Source organism: Antennarius striatus, chromosome 1, assembly GCF_040054535.1.
Source record: "Antennarius striatus isolate MH-2024 chromosome 1, ASM4005453v1, whole genome shotgun sequence".
In the NCBI taxonomy this organism is placed as follows: Eukaryota; Metazoa; Chordata; class Actinopteri; order Lophiiformes; family Antennariidae; genus Antennarius; species Antennarius striatus.
The window spans coordinates 12,204,658-12,221,540 of record NC_090776.1 but is presented as its reverse complement, the minus strand read 5'-3'; the positions used below and the strand labels follow the sequence as shown (position 1 = coordinate 12,221,540).

The following is a 16,883-nucleotide window of genomic DNA, read 5'->3' as shown; positions in this document are numbered from 1 at the left end:
TGAGCCTCACCATTCTCTGGTTCTCACCGTTTATTTTGTTGCTGTGCTATCGCCATACCGTCCAAGCTCTGTAGTCCTTGTGCCCACAATAACTCTGGAAAGAAACCAAGTATTATTAATGGTCAAGGCAAACGCTGGATTCCCATGGATGCAAATGGGAATTCGATTTTCTGGAGCTATGCATTTACTCTAAAGGCATCTCTGTACAATTGTAAATTGTAAATTTATAATTTACAATTGTAAGTTGTAAATTTACAATCAGGTCCTTTCGAAACTAACAAAAAGAATATCTCAGCAGATTAACCAAGGTGATGTGTCTCACGCTAATGACCCTCATTAGTATGCAAAGGCTCGGTGAAACTCGCATTTCAACGACACCCCCTGGCACCCCCATCAACCATCGTTGAGGAGCCAGACGGGTTTCAACTACAGTCTTTGAAATGTGAATAGCACTGACCACTACCCAGTGTTTATAATCTGGGACAAGACCAGCCACCTTCAGAACTGACGAGGCCTTGTGGATGAGAGGCGGAACGTTTTCAAGAAATTTTCTTAGAGTCCAGTGGATTGATTTAAACAGCTTTGGATAACCACGACCTGGATAACTGAGAACCTACACAGACATCTTTTTTTTGTTATTGTTGTAGGCTCGTTTTGCTATTTTTGTCCACTGTCTGAACTAGCATAATTTAATGAGAACAACTGAACCAAAACTAACCTGGTGCAACCTAGCGAGATCACCACAGCAGAATTGTTTTCCTCAAACTGTGCACATAGTGCTGCTGTCCTCCTCTGACAGGCATCCACTGGAGAACATTACAAATGAGTTCTCGTAGTTTACGTTGCCAAATGTGAACACGTCGGGTGTTGTTCATAAAAGTTACTACGATTTCCTTTTCATACCAAATCAAGAACCTGCGTTTGTTTGGAGCCCTCTAGCATCTGAGATCAGGTTCTGGCGGTGGCTAAAGATGACATAGCTCCACTGATAGGTGGTCATTGGTCAGGTTGAACCAAAAGCTCGTATGAAACATTACAGTCCACTTATTGGTCAGTGACGTCCTTCTACCTTGAGGTGCTATCCTGTATTGAAAACCTGTAGAATAGTACGAGATACCAAGGCCAATTGGGCCTGTACCGCTGGCTTTAGGTGTGCCCTGTCACTTCCTGTCTAGCCACCCATCTTATAAGGAAGCAAGCAGTCTCACATGTTTTGCCTGCCTGTCATGTTGGAGCTTTGAGATACAGTAATCCCTTTATACTCATGGTTAATGCGTTCCAGGACCACCCGCAAATAACGGAATTCAGAGATAGAGCGACAAACTATTTTATTATTTACAGTAATGTAAATGTTTATGAACCCTCCCCATACCGATATTAAATCACGTTATTTCTCTATTAGTTTTCCCCACACTCTTATAGACTGTTTAAAGCACTTTTGTATAAAAGAAAAGTTGCAAGTGGAACCTTGAGTTGGAACGCAACACACACACGGATTAAGATTAAAGATTAAACACACTTTATTGTCCACACAAATGGGGAAATTATCTTTTACACTCTTTTGTTGTACATGCATAAACATATATATGTGTTAGTACCACAAACACTGTATACAGGGCCCTATAAACACAACGAACACTAGGGGCCTGCTGGCATGCAGTGAATCACATATGATTAATAACCACACATGACTGGGGGAGGCGGAGTGATGGGTCACGACTTCGGGGTGTGCCCCAATGAGCAGCTTGTGGGGGGACGGTGCCTTGCACAAGGGCGCCTCGGCAGTGGCTGGGAGGTGAGCTAAAGCCCCAAATGTCAGCTCACACTCCGAAGATGTCCGGTGGGAGCGGGATTCGAACCACTGATGGCTGGGCGATTTCTGGTCCTAAGACGTTTGCTCTACCGCTGAGCCACTGCTGCCCCCATGCTGCCAGCCAATAACTTGTGACGGTTTCAGGTGACTACCTACTAAAAATCGAGGGATTACTGTATACAAAAGAGATAAGCACATATTTAGGTTCTCTTCAGTGGGTTAGGATCGTTGATCTGGATTCCAGATCAATACCCGTGTTTTAATTATGGCTCTTTGGACTTTCTTTTCTCATACCAGTCCCTCATAACAGCCACATTTCCTCCATAAATGTGTACCTGCAATTGTTTATATTGAAAAATATTCTCGATCAGAAATTTTCTTATTTCCAAGGTAGCTGGCTACCGCTTTTGAGTTCCTGCAACAATTGACCAGTGACATAAAGAAGAGAAGATGAGGCAGCTCAAATTTTTGAACAAAGTATATTTTAAAGACTAGTATATGTTTCTTGATTTGCTGTAGCCTCTTTTTTTTTCTTCACTAGACGGTAGATATTTTCATCACTGTTCCCCTGCTGAAAGCAATCAATCAGCATATTGTCCTAGCCTTCAATGACGCAGGTAAAAGAAACGAGCTGGTCAACACAAGAGAGTATTTCAGACTTGAGTTGTGAAGTGGCAGCATCACATTGAATGAACATATAGTCAAACTGAGGATGTATGAAGGTTCCTGAAATCTTCACAAAGTGTCCTTGTATTCCAGATGACTCGGCAAGTAAAAAATGTCATTGGACAGTTTGTGAGGAAATACACAAATGCAGAGAAAACATATTTGATAAAACATAAGCAGTGCCCCACAGGAGTTTGGGACATCACCACTCTGAGGAGCTCTGAGAACATCTCCTAAAGTTGTCCTGTGTTTACATTTTAGTCTAAGTGTCTTGTATGTCATGTTATCCACAATCAGAATTAAAATTTCTCTGTCCTGGCCCACTCATACTGCAGATATATATCAGATATCATGTGTGTATAAGAGGTTCATAGATGAAACACAAACACTGGTATAAACATTTATATACCCTATCATTTACTTAAGGGTCCCATATTGTGCTTTTTACATCCTGCGAAGCAGTAATATATTGTAATTGTCAGTGTCCGTCCGTCTGTCCGTCCACCAAATATCTTCAGAACCGTTGCAGATAGATGAAAGAAAAAGCACATTACTCGGGCGACAAAGGGTATAAAAATGAGATTATGACCTTGAGAAAAATAGGTCAAGATAAAATTTCAATTTTTGTACTCATCGTGGATTTTTGGAAGGCAGTCACGTGATACCGTAATGTAGCCGCAAGAGGGCAAAAGCCAGTGTCTTATTGTGACGGTCCCAAGCCTGGATAAATACAGAGGGTTGTGTCAGGAAGGGTATCCGACAGAAAACTTTTGCCAAATTAAACATGCAAATCAAACCTATGACTTCCAGACTGGATCGGTCGAGACCCGAGTTAACAACGACCGCCATCGGTGCTGTTCACCTACAGAGTGCCAGTGGAAATTGACTACTGTTGATCGAAGGAGGACAGGAGGAAAGTGTGTTTGTAGGAAGAGAGGTTAGAAGTTTAGGAGCATGGTTTAAGTTGTTCTATCATGGTCTAGATAGGGAGAGAAATGGAGTAGGAGTTATCTTGAAGGAGGAGTATGTTAGGAATGTCCTGAAGGTAAAAAGAGTGTGAGATAGAATGATCAGTCTGAAGCTAGAAATCGAAGGTGTGATGCTCAATGCTGTTAATGGGTATGCTCCACAGGTAGGATGTAAACTGCAGGAGAAGGAGAAATTCTGGTTGGACTTTCATAAAGTGATGCAGAGCATACCTAGAAGTGAGAGAGTTTTCATTGGTGCAGACTTCAATGGACATGTTGGTGCAGGAAACAGAGGTGATGAGGAGTTGATGGGCAGGTTTGGTATCCAGGAGAGCAATGCATAAGGACAGATGGTGGTCGACTTTGATAAAAATATGGAAATGGCTATAGTGACTACTTTCTTCCAGAAGAGGCAGGAACATACAGTGACCTATAAGGCCCCGTTCAGACTGCAGGCATATCAGATTTCCTTCCATACCCGATTTTAAAGGATGACTGTTCACACTGTTTTTAGCAAGTGTCCAAATGCGATTTTGCTCTGTTCAGACTGGGCCACATTATCGGCCGATCTGCCAAGTTGTCATAGCAATGATGTCGGGCTCGAGTCGTCATTCAGTGCGCGTAATGTATGAGGTCATATAATTGCGGCAACAACAACGATTACGAACCAGAAGTTTTGTTACCTTAGCGTATTGGCGATATCACTGTCTGATAGAGGTGTACAAAATCACACACACACCAGACATCAATTTCTTCTTCCATGTTTTACCCCTCCTAAATGCGCGACGCTCTTCCTCCTGGCACCTTGCTCTCGCATCGCGAACATGACGTTTTGGTCTGCCGTATCCGATTGGAGTGTTTGGAGCTGTTCAGACTGCAGACGCCTCTTTCCCTATCTGACACAAAACTACGTCCTGCAAAAATCCGATTGGGACTGTTCAGACTTCATGAGATATGCGACATCAATCTGGATGGGCTAATAATCGGATATAGGCGACTAGTCTGAACAAGGCCTAAGAGTGGAGGTAGGAGCACACAGGTAGACTACATCTTGTGTAGACGCTGTAATCTGAAGGAGATCAGTGACTGCAAAGTAGTGGTAGGCCAGAGTGTAGCCAAACAGCATAGGATGGTGGTGTGCAGGATGACTATGGTGGTGAGGAAGATGAAAAGGGCAAAGGCACAGGACGAAATGGTGGAAGCTGAAAAAGGAATAGCGTTGCATAACTTTTAGTAAGGAGTTAAGACAGGCTCTGGGTGGTAAGGAGGTGCTTCCAGGTGACTAGACAACTACAGCTAATGTGATCAGGGAGACAGGTAGGAGAGTACTTGGTGTGTGATCTGGAAGGAAAGTAGATAAGGAGACTTGATGGTGGACTGAGGAGGTACAAGAGTGTATACAGAGAAAGAAGTTATCTAAGAAGAAGTGGCATACTGAGAGGACTGAGGAGAGTAGACAGGAGTACAGGGAGATGCAGCGTAAGGTGAAGGTAGAGGTAGAAAAGGCCAAACAAGGGGCTTATGATGACTTGTATGCTAGGTTGGACAGTAACGAGGGAGAGACTGATCTATACTGGTTGGCAAGACAGAGACAGAGATGGGAAAGACGTGCAGCAGGTTAGGGTGATTAAGGATAGGGACGGAAGTCTATTGACAGGTGCCAGTGGTGTGATGGAAAGATGGAAAGAGAACTTTAAAAGTTGATGAACGAGAAAAATGAGAGACAACAAAGACTAGCAGAGGTGGTCGTTGTGGACCAGGAAGAAAGCAACTATTAGTCAGGATGAAGTGAGGAGGGGATTGAAGAGGATGAAGAGTGGAAAGGCAGTCGGTCCTGACGATATACCTGTGGAGGTATTGAAGTGTCTAGGAGAGGTGGCAGTAGAGTACCTGACTGGGTTTTTCAACAGGATGTTAGATAGTGAGAAGATCCCTGAGGAATGGAGAAGTGTGCTGGTCCCCATTTTTAAGAACAAGGGAGATGTACAGAGTTGTGACAACTACAGAGGAATAAAGCTGATGAGCCATACAATGAAGTTATGGGAAAGAGTAGTTGAAGCTAGATCAAGGGCAGAAGTGAGCATTTGTGAGCAGCAGTATGGTTTCCAAAAAAGAGTACTACAGTTAAAGTATTTGCTTTGAGGATGTTGATAGAGAAGTACACAGAACGCAAGAGGGAACTGTATTGTGTCTTTGTAGATCTGGAGAAAGCTTATGACAGAGTGCCCAGAGAGGAACTGTGGTATTGTAGGAGGAAGTCTGGAGTGGCATAGAAGTATGCTAGAGCGGTGCAGGACATGTATGAGGACTGTAAGACAGTGGTGAGGTGTGTTTTAGGTGTCACAGAGGAGTTCAAGGTGGAGGTGGGACTGCATCAGGGATCAGCTCTGAGCCCCTTCTTGTTTGCTATGGTAATGGACAGGCTGACAGATGAAGTTAGACAGAAATCTCCTTAGACTATGATGTTTGCAGATGACATTGTGATCAGTAGTGAGAGCAGGGAACAGGTGGAGGACAAGCTAGAGAGGTGGAAGTTTGTCCTGGAAAGGAGAGGAATGAAGGTTAGCCGCAGTAAGAGTACAGTGCGCCCTTGGTCTTTGCGGTCAATGCGTTCCAGGAACCACACGCGATTGAGGAATCTGCGATCGAGATTGCGATCTATTTCTTATTATTGATGGTAATTTAAACATTTATGAACCCTCCCCATACTGATATTAAACCACCTTCTATCTGTATTACTTTTTCACACACTCTGCTAGAGTGTTCAAAGCACTTGTATGTCTCACGAAAGTCCGAGACTGACTGAACGAGCGCACTTCCAGATGCCATCAGCCAATCACAAAACAAAAAGCAACATTTTCAGGAATCTAGAGGCACAAAAATACGTATGTCACAAAAATGTTGAATTAAGGGCTTTTACAGGATGTTGCAGTCTCTGACTGCCTTGTTTTAATTCATGTCATTCAGCTGCCAGATGTCCCACTACACTGTATTTGAAATGTCTTGACCCTAATTGATCCATCGTCCTCAATATCTTTTATTGAGTATAGTTAAATCATTTCCATTCTGAAACACTCTGTGTTAATTGGTGTGCAAAGTTAGCTTTCAGTAACTTTGCTACCTATGTATTTCGCTCTTATTTTTCTCCTGTTTTTCACTCTTGTTTTTCATGATATAACTGTTGATTTTTCTACACTACGCATGGAGCTGCTTACGCAGTCATGTAACTTGTGGTTCATTGTGTAGACACAATGAGACCGGCTGGAAAACGAGCAGGATTTTTTTGGGGAAAAAAACACAATCTTAGCACATAGGACAGAAATTAGTGGACACCAGAGATGATTACGGACAAGACATACGTAATAAAAGCTGTGCTTCTCGACAATTGTTATCGTATTCTAATGAAACATGGGATGTTACCAAAGAGGTACGATAAAACATATTGTATTTGTGAAGTATACCTGTATTTATCTGTTGGCTTTTGGGCAAGGTCAAACTTTTATCTCCATCCACTAACCTACATCGCAGTGACAAGGAGGACGAATGTATCAATATAGCACTTTACTCCTAAGAAACTATAAGATAAAAAGGCTCTCTCTCTCTCTCTCTCTCTCTCTCTCTCTCTCTCTCTCTCTCTCTCTCTAAAACACTAACACAAGAAAGAATAAAGCGAAGAAAATTGCTAAAGAAACACCTGAGACACCTCCTGATACAAGTAGCTCTGAGAACGAAAATGACAACAGTCTAAAGAGGCCGTAACAGAAAAATATGATTTGCAAAATGTCTCTCTCTCGCTCTGATCTGAGAAGAGGAAGGAATGTGTTAACATTTCTGCGCATCTGCTCACTTAATTTTTAGCTATTTTATGCATTTCTACAAGTTTTTGTGCGCCAGAATTTGACCATGGCCACGTTTCAGGAGTTTGTGAGAGAAATAGACGAGAGTGTGGCGTCCATGTACATATTCACTCTGTCGTTTTCTGCTTTTTTGTGTACGTGCATCATCACTTTCAGTTAATGATGGTTCCTTCGCAGTTGGGTTGTCTGTGAGACCTTTGCGGAGATTAGGAGGCACTATGGTGGCCCCAAGATGGGCTACCGAGGAGGAGAAAGCCGCTCTGGTGAAGCTCACATGCCAGGATGGGATAAAGTTAACACCCCCCCCCAAATGCTCGGTGGGGTAGCATGTTGGTTACAACGGCGTTAAATCAGGCTCCTGAATGAACAAAGGGGTCGTAATTTTTCATGAGAAAATTGAAAAAGCGTACCAGGTGGTTGTGAATGGGGTGGTGATTAAGAATACCTTCATCCCCGTCCTCCCCCTGGCAAGCCTGATTAAAACGGTGATCATATCGGCCGCACCGCAATACCACAGCGACGTGCTCCTGGACAAGGAGCTGTCGCGACATGGTCGGCTCCTGGGTCCTATCAATATTTTCCCAGTAGGCAATACCACTCAGGCATGTTACAGCTTCCGGAGACAAGTTACGATGATCCCCAATCAGTCCGATGAAGAGCTGAATTTCACGCTCACGTTTAAAATTGATCACTTTGACCATCCGGTTTATATCACCAGTGAGAGCATGAAATGTTTCAAGTGCAGATGGGAGGGACATCTCATACGTGACTGTCCAAATGGAGAGGATAACTGCTGGCTGCCGCCTGCCACGGGGCAGGTGGCGGGTGTCATGGAGCCGGTAGTTGCAACTACTTACGCGGCTGTGATGGAGTCTGGCACTAGGGTCCGGGCTCCGGAGCCATGGGCTTGTGGGTTTCCGACTCCTTTACCCGCTGGGTCGACGACTGCCAAGCCGGAACCGCAGAATAACACGAAGGATACAGATGACAACGCAAAGGTTAAACAACCAGGGGCAGCAATCCCTCTGGTGTCTTCCAGTACTGCAGTCCTGATTTCACAATCGCAGCCTTGTGAGTTTCCAACTCCACCCCACTCGGAATCACCGGGTGTCAACCCAGAGGTCACAGGTTACAGCGCAAAGGCTAAACAGTCGCTGGTCATTAACCCGGAGCCAAAGAACAACACGGAGGCTGAGGGGGCAGGAGAAACAGCCACCAGGATGGTTAGACAGTCGCTGGCCGCCACCCTGGAATAACAGAATAACACAGAGGCTGAGGGGACTGGAAAGACAGCCGCCAGGATGGTTTAACAGTCGCTTGCCACCAACCCGGAGCCACAGAATGGCACGCAGGACACAGATAACAGCACAAAAGATGGACAGAGTGATTTGGTGAAGGCTGAAGGGGCTAGAGAGACAGCCGCCAGGGTGATAGAGTCTCTCCTGGAGAACTATGAGGAGGAGGAGGATGTTGTGATGGACGAGAAATTATTAAAGATTGCTCCTAAAAGGAAAAACACTAACACAAGAATGAATAAACTGAAGAAAATTGCGAAAGAAACACCTGAGATAACTCCTGATACAAGTAGTTCTGAGAACGAGAATGAAAACAGTTTGAAAGAGGTTGTAACAGAAAAATATGATTCGCAAAAGATAAAAGGGAAAAGGGCAAAAGTAGACTTTTTTTTTTCCTGACCTCAACATGTTTCTGGATAGCGTCAGCTTTCATCTGAAAAGTTTAACAAGAAGTTGTGAGCCAGTTTTTACAGACCAAGAGTTTTATAGTTTGAAAAAACTAAGGAAAAAAGTAAAAGACATGATTGTAGAAGAGATGAGTGTGGAGAACGGATAATTGTCTTTTTTTTCTCAATTTTGTCTGGTCTTTTTAGTTTGATAAATGTTAAAAGGTTAGATGTTTCTTTGTTCAGAAAACGCACAGTACTATTGAAAACGTATACGTATAAACGTATATAAACGTAACGTATACATCCACTCTCTTACAAGGCTGGGAATGAGTCATAAATTCACCTCTTGATTTCTGCCTGGATTGTTTCACATCCAGGGTTTATGTCAGTTGAACATAACCCTTGACTGGTGACAGTGAATATCAGGCTGTAAATAAAGGCTGAGGTTGTTTGTCAATGAGTGGTGTAGTCGCTTTGGATGCACACAGCTCTCATGAATACTTAGAAGGGATGAAACTGCTTTTTTCCCTCAAAAACCAGACAACAGTTCTGATTTAGTAGCGTAGCGTCTTCATCTACTATGAAACCGGTTAGGTGTTTGCTATGACGCTGAGGATAGGCCTTACACACACACACACACACACACACACACACACACACACACACACACACACACACACACACACACACACATACACACACACACCTGACTGAAGCGGAGATAACTAGTTAGCCAAATGCTAGCTGACTTCAACAGCTTGTGAGGAACTTTAAGTGTGTAGCTCTGAGCCAGGTCATTACCACACACTGCCACCGTAGCCTGGACACAAACTTCACATCGAGGATGACCACACCCTTATCCAGGTGTACGATCAAATATGACTCAGACTGGGTCAATCACTCTATCAATCTGGAGATGACGTCAGGTACAGGGCTGTGACAATATGTAGCTTTTTGGCCATAAATTTTGCATTTTTTTCTATTGATGCAGGAAACGTTTGTTTTCCAGGGTCTAGGATTTGGTAGGTTTAGGGGGTACCACTATTTACAGTATATATAGAGACCTGACAGAAATGTTTTTCATATTTAGACCCCTTTAAACACCTTTTAGTTGTTGCTCCTTTTTGTGGAAAGATAGGCTCAAGTAAAATCTTACCAACAGCTATGATCCAATCTCATTATGTTATAGTTTGTGTTAATAAATCTCATCACTCAACAACTGGGAAACTCTACAGTCATGATAGCTTTCAGGTCATCCTATGCTGACAAAGATGATTCCAATAAAAAAAACATTGCAAAATTAAATTCAATTTTTTTTTTGTATTTGATACACACACAATTGAAAGTCAAAAAATATATATTGAGGACAAAAAGAAAGGGAAAATTACCCCATTAACATTTTGTAAATGTTTCAACATTCATTGATCATTAAAAAAAAACCTTGTCTCCAGTTTTCTATTGAGAATGTACAATTGAAAAAAAGAGGCATTTGTCATTTTCTAATTTTTGTTTCAGAATAGCAGGTTTATTGGACCAAAGGTACATGTATTCAAATTTCATGGACACTTTATCATTTGTTGAAATGTGTAACACAATACAGCAATTTTCCACTTCATAGTGGTGCTACACAAAAGTCATCAAGTCCTTTGGGATTTGTCCTATGGCGTACCTGTGCCAATTTCTCAACGTTTCATGAAGAGAAGAGAGACCATTGCCGATGGTAATAATAATAGTTGAGGAATATTAAATGAATGAACAGTATGGACAATGGTGGTCCATTAAGCGATGATGAGACGTCAGTGGATGTTGTGATGAAGAGAATGCATACAGCACAAGATGAATGGTTCATCACGAGCGTTAACTCTTAATGTTGTCACTGCCCTATTCCATATTGTGTGATTCGATGTGCACAGCTCTGGCCTTTCTCTCTGTGAGCTTTTGGAAATTCGTTTTCAACATTGATTTAGCGAGATGCCAGAGTAACAAAATTTTGTATTATGTCAATGTTGTGTGGTGCTACAACTATAAATAACTCAAATCTCTTAAGCAATTATGAGCCCACACTTGGACCTCAGCACATACACCACTGAAACTTGTCCTCTTTAATAATACAAGATCTTACATAAGGCATTTATATCTCCAACTCTGTGTCTGAGGCACATAAAGAAGTTAATAATTTAAAAATGTTATGTAACTGTTTTGCATATTTTTAAATCCATCGGTGGCTTATAAAAACACGTAGAAGTCACAATGTGGAGTGGAATGTATGTTTGTGTGGGAAAACACAGCGGACTTCAGAAATGTCTTTACCAACACTTAAAAAGCAACTTGTAGCATTTGAGTTCTTATTCAAGGACTCGTATCGAACATTTTGTCTTTGCACCAACACCTGAAATATTTAAATGTCCACTGTAGTTCAAAAAAAATATTTGGAGTAAGTTTTTCTCTTTTTTTTGAAACATTCATACTCATGTCTCTGACTTAATAGCTGCTAGTGTAACTTTAGGTGAGTGAGCAACATTAAAAAAAACCAAACTGTAGTACACATGCCACCGCATTAGTTGGCAGTGTAACGTTTCAAAATCAGCACAATGGAATAAGATAGGAGTTTTCAAAAGGTTTCCACATTGTGAGGAAACTGCAGTGAGTTCGGATCTCTGGCCTTACTTAATGCTTTCGCTCCTCTTTTGCAAGTGGGTATTGTGACTGATGCCACAAAAATGTGGCACAGACAGTACTCTGCATAGATCAACTCGCATTCTTTCAGGAATTATAAAGTAAGGAATGCAGTACATTTAAAAAAAAATGTTGTTTGCAGTCTCTATAATTTTCATTTCAAAGGTTGTAGCCTCATCAGAGTGAGACCACGGGTCACTGGTGTGATTCACCTTAAGCCAATATCAGAATTTTTTTTTAAATTGTCATAATTCTTACCTATAAACTCTTAGTTTCCTCTACCTAAAATGTACAGGGGGGTGGATGGGCTTCTTTTTGTTATCACTATTTGGCAGCTCTGTTGAAAATGAAACATACTGTAATGAGAAGTTTTGCTTACTGATGTTATGAAAGACACGAAGAAAAAATAAACAGACGTTGAGAGTAGGCAGCATTTTTGATTGCAAATGCAAATAGTTTGATTTTGGTATAATAAAGAAATGTAGAAAATAATCCTTAGTTGTAGAGTATTACATTGCTTTGCTTTCTTGATTATTTACTCAATTGGAATTAACATTGTCAATATTTAGCACAGTAGATCCATCATAAGACTTTTTAGTTCAAGACAACGCAAACTTTTACCAGAAGCCTATGACTGGTATTTGCGCATATGGTCACATATACACAGGGATGGATGCTCATAGAATCAGTGACTGCTGTAGTCTACAACTGCTGGGATTAGCTGTCTAAACACTGTGGCAAGAAGGACACATTCCATGAATTCTTATTGTAGTTGTCAACATAGTGAGACACTGATTGTCGGACATTTTTTGTAATAACTTTCCAGAGAATCCAAAATTTTTCAGTACAGTAGAGCAGTAACACCTGCTCATGATGGCAAGTAAGCTACCAAGCAACAACTGAAAAAACGGCAATGGATGAAATATCATCATGTTCCAGGTCAACATGTTTTCTAAATCTTCTGTTCCATGCATGCAAGTGTATAGTCATAAAAAGACTATTTTTATAGTAATCGTGTGAGTCATGGGGCATACTGATCTCAAGCCACTGAACATTCTGAACAGGGTATTTCAGGACAAATATACATACAACTAAAATAAACAAGCCATCTTGGAGCTTCATGTGTTGAGGGCAATGACTCACTTTGCATGCACACATTTCTATTTGCTTGAGTGAGACATCGATATTACTGAGTTATTTGAAAATGCATTGCAGACTTTATTCTCACAGCTAACCAGTGTTAGCTAATGTTAACTTGTTTACCTTATCTCAATTAAAACTAATATTAACTAATATCTGTTTCTGCATGTAAAGCATCATTGAGTCTTTTGAAAAAGACTATGAAGTGTATAAAGTTTATGCTCTATAAAGTTTAATTTGTAAATCCCTTAATCCAAATGAATAAGAGTCATTATCATTATATAGAATTGGACACACCCATGCTATCAAAGGCTTGTTGCTACAATATTTGCTCAGTTGCATCTGATAATGACTTTTAACTAGATTGGAGGTGACACTGTCATGCTATTCTGAGTGTAAGAACATTTGCTAATCAAATGAGGAACTAATTAAAGTAACTGAAAAATGGAAAGTTTCCGTTATTTTTCCAATGATTACCCCTATCAGCTAGACGCTTAACAAAAACAGAATATGCAATATCTAACAGGATCTTTTGTTTTGCAAAGATAGCAAATATGTCATCATAAAGACAGGCTGGAGTGAAAAATTTTGTAGTCGTTATTTGATAGATAGATATCTGCTTTATTAATCCCAGAGGAAATTGTACATATCCACTGCTCAGGCATTACATAACGAATAAATACTGGATAAACACCTGGAGAAAAAGAAACACTGACATCACAGGACATACCACAAGACATACACTACACTAACAGACACATGCAGTATTAACAGGACTTATGTACTAAACAATAACTAAAATATAAACAGTATAAAATGATGCTTGTTTTGGCAGCAGCAAACTGAAAAAGGAATTCCATCAAATGGAGGATACCAATAGCTAAGCCAATAGGGTTCAAGTGGGATTAGACACCATGACTCCAGTGAATGTTTTGATTGTCCCAGACCCATGGCAACAACCATGTGTCTTTTGTTGGTCCTCACACGAGGTCTTAAATAAAATAGCTTTTAAAGGTTTTTAAAAATATATGTCAACCTCATGTTGCTTATCCATGGAGTGAGCTTGATAAGGAAGGTATAGCTTTTGCTTATCCATTGCAAATGGTCTGTTCTTTATGAAGTAGGTCTATATAAAAGGACAAGTAAATATTTTGACCATTGGTGTTTGTAGAATAACTTTACCAGCAACCTTTTTAAACCAAATGGTTGAAAAAGGCTGCAGAAGACCTTGTCTTTGTTATTTATCAGTGGCAAATACTGTTTCTCTTCTCTGCCACCATCTTTCTTCACACAATGTTAAAAGGTCATATGAAAAATGCATGAATGCGGCTGGACGATGTAACCGCTCGTGCATGAGGAAGTGACACAGAAGTTTGCCACCTTTCCAGTTAAGACATGATGCGACGGTCACACTACAGGATTGTCACCCTAACATTTCACCTCGTGTTAGCTCTTGGAGAACACCAAAATCCCAAATGGTTACATGATCACTATGCGGGAACTGTTCAAAGACAGAGTCTGAGTGGGTCGATGTTTTGCTGACACCCAAATGATGTCAAGAAGAATAAATGTTTCGTTTCCATGGGGATGGGTTGATGGCTCAACCAATGACCCTTACCCAATAAGAGCAGACAAGGGCAAAGTTAGTTGAAAAGTCAAGAAGTAGAGATTGAAGATCATCAGCCCACCAGCCAGAAACCTGCACTCTAGTCCTTGCACTTGCCCTTCAGTCAGCAAACAAGAAACTTGGACCACATGTTGGTCAACATTTATTTTAAAGGGAAAAAAATCTCACTCCTAGAATTATTATCTGAAGATACTGGACGTCTGTACATATTCAACCATTTCCAATGCCATTTTGTGACAAATCCTACTTTTGGTTGAGGATCTTTTGATGTGATCCTGTCACTGATCAGTAATGTATTGCACACCCCACAAGCCAAAAGATTACCAGTTCTGAATCAGAAAGTGGTACAGTGTAGAGAGAACAGCAGTTTGAAAACTTTGAAAGTCACATTGTGTCCAAGATGTAAAACAGTAATCTGCTTCAAAAGATATGTCAGATTGGCTTTGAGTGTTTAAAGTCAATAATATGTTAGGGTTTGAACATGTTGCCCAATATTCAACTTTGTTTATATATTGGGCTCCATCTTGCTGCCACGACGTGACAATGATAAGATGAGAACAAAACTTTGTATGTTTGTATACAAACATATATCTTAAATTTTTTTTGTCCACCTAATATTGATCTCATTCCAGAAAGATCAATATAATCAGTTTTATTTGACATTGGGTAGCTTTATCACAGCCTTGACTTACCTTAATATCTCCTTAGTGGTAATAGAAAATAGCCACATTGTAGTTTCAATTAAATAACTCCCATCTTCTTCCCTAATTGTGTTATTTTATGAAGGATAATTTACATTACCGTTTACATTGCCATTACACGGTAACTCAAGTTTTTATGATCTATGAATTAATAATTGGAGCTTGTTTTGTAGCATGTATTTTGTACACTTTGCACATTTCTAGATGCAATTTATGTTCCTTTACTCCATCCTTTTTTCAGTGGTCGTGTGAAACCCCTACTTGGCCGATTCAGTGAGCTTGAATCTCAGCTATCTAACATGAACATTAAGCCTGGAAGCATCGATGCTGTCTTGTTGGATGCCGGCTGCTCCTCCATGCAGATGGATGAGGCAGAAAGAGGCTTCTGCATCAGCAAAGATGGGCCCTTGGATATGAGAATGGATAGAGATAGGTAAGATATTTGCAACATACACTATTGAACATTAAAAAACACTACCGTTCATTTTCCTAATGAGGTCTACTGGGAGATGCTTGATAATCAAGGCCACTAGTGCCTTGAAATGTACTAAGTAGTCAGTGGAGTATTAATATAAAAAAATGCAATAAAAAAGGAGTGTCACCCAAATTGTCTTGTAATAACATTGTCCAGCAATGGCCTTACAGAGGAATTGTTTTTTTTTTCTTATACATTTGATAAAAAGGTAGGAAAAGTAAAATAAAACATAAAACAAAAATGATCAGGCATTCAACTACTGAAATCTTAATTTTTGGTTGTTTGTTCGTTTTAAAACAACTAATGCTTTCAAAATGAGAGAGGTGACTTTATGCAGCAGGAAAAACTCTTTGGGAAGCAAATGTCTGACTTAAAAAATGTGTGCCTTCGACACCAGTTCTATTCAATCTCTCACAAATACTTATCCTTGGGTTCTCCTAAGTATAAATGAGAATTCTTAGCAATGATCCCATCAGATGGAAGACTGAAATACCTGTATGCTGATGATGCAATCGTCTACCCACTTAACTAATACAAATCAGAAACAATGGGAGTTAGACAGTAAACTAAATGACTTAAAACTCTTGTCTACCTGTAATTCACTTACTGTGAGAATTATCTGATTTACTCATAACTTGGCATGTGAGTTGCTGAAGGCAACAATTGGGATATGCAACAAGTTCGATATTAATATAAACACTTTTCCAAAGACACTGTGACACTGGAAAACTTCCTATTATTTGCTAATTATTGAAACACCATGTTATTAAAAATAGGGCAAAGACAGCAATCATTTTGAATTTTGGCAAAAGAAACAAAAACTCAGCAAATCAAAGCAATAACTAGCTGGGAACAAGAAGAAAAAATTACAGTTTAATCAATTTGGTGCAATTACTCTCTGAAATTCTGTTACATTTCTTCAGAACACTTTTTGTCGAAGTAAAGTGCTCCAGGAAGGTGACATCAAACTGTTGGTAACTGTTGGTAAAAAAATCATATTTCTTCTACATGCCTTTTCTGGTATGATATGAAAATGAAATATATAAACAAGTAGACACATTCCAATGTGCATTTTTTAAAGACTCGGGCATTTATTTCCTGGGAAAACACCACTGCTGTTCTCTCAACAATCTGGTAAATACCTATTCAGAGTTTCTGCGAGTAGCAGCTCTTTAACAAATAACCAACTAGCAGCACCTCAGTTAAGTAAGTGGAAAGAAAAAATGACACATAGACTAGAGTTAATAAATCACAGGGTTTGAATCATATATCATTT

At 40.3% G+C, this 16,883-nt stretch overlaps 1 protein-coding gene across 1 annotated transcript in view; it reads left to right on the top strand.

Annotated features, from left to right (window-relative positions):
* mettl15 (methyltransferase 15, mitochondrial 12S rRNA N4-cytidine) overlaps positions 1–16,883 on the top strand; it is a 67,446-nt gene that overhangs the window by 35,881 nt on the left and 14,682 nt on the right. Inside the window, exon 4 of the mRNA XM_068322906.1 lies at positions 15,374–15,565. Coding sequence (XP_068179007.1) covers positions 15,374–15,565 — 192 coding nt within the window. The remainder of the gene's footprint in view (positions 1–15,373; positions 15,566–16,883) is intronic.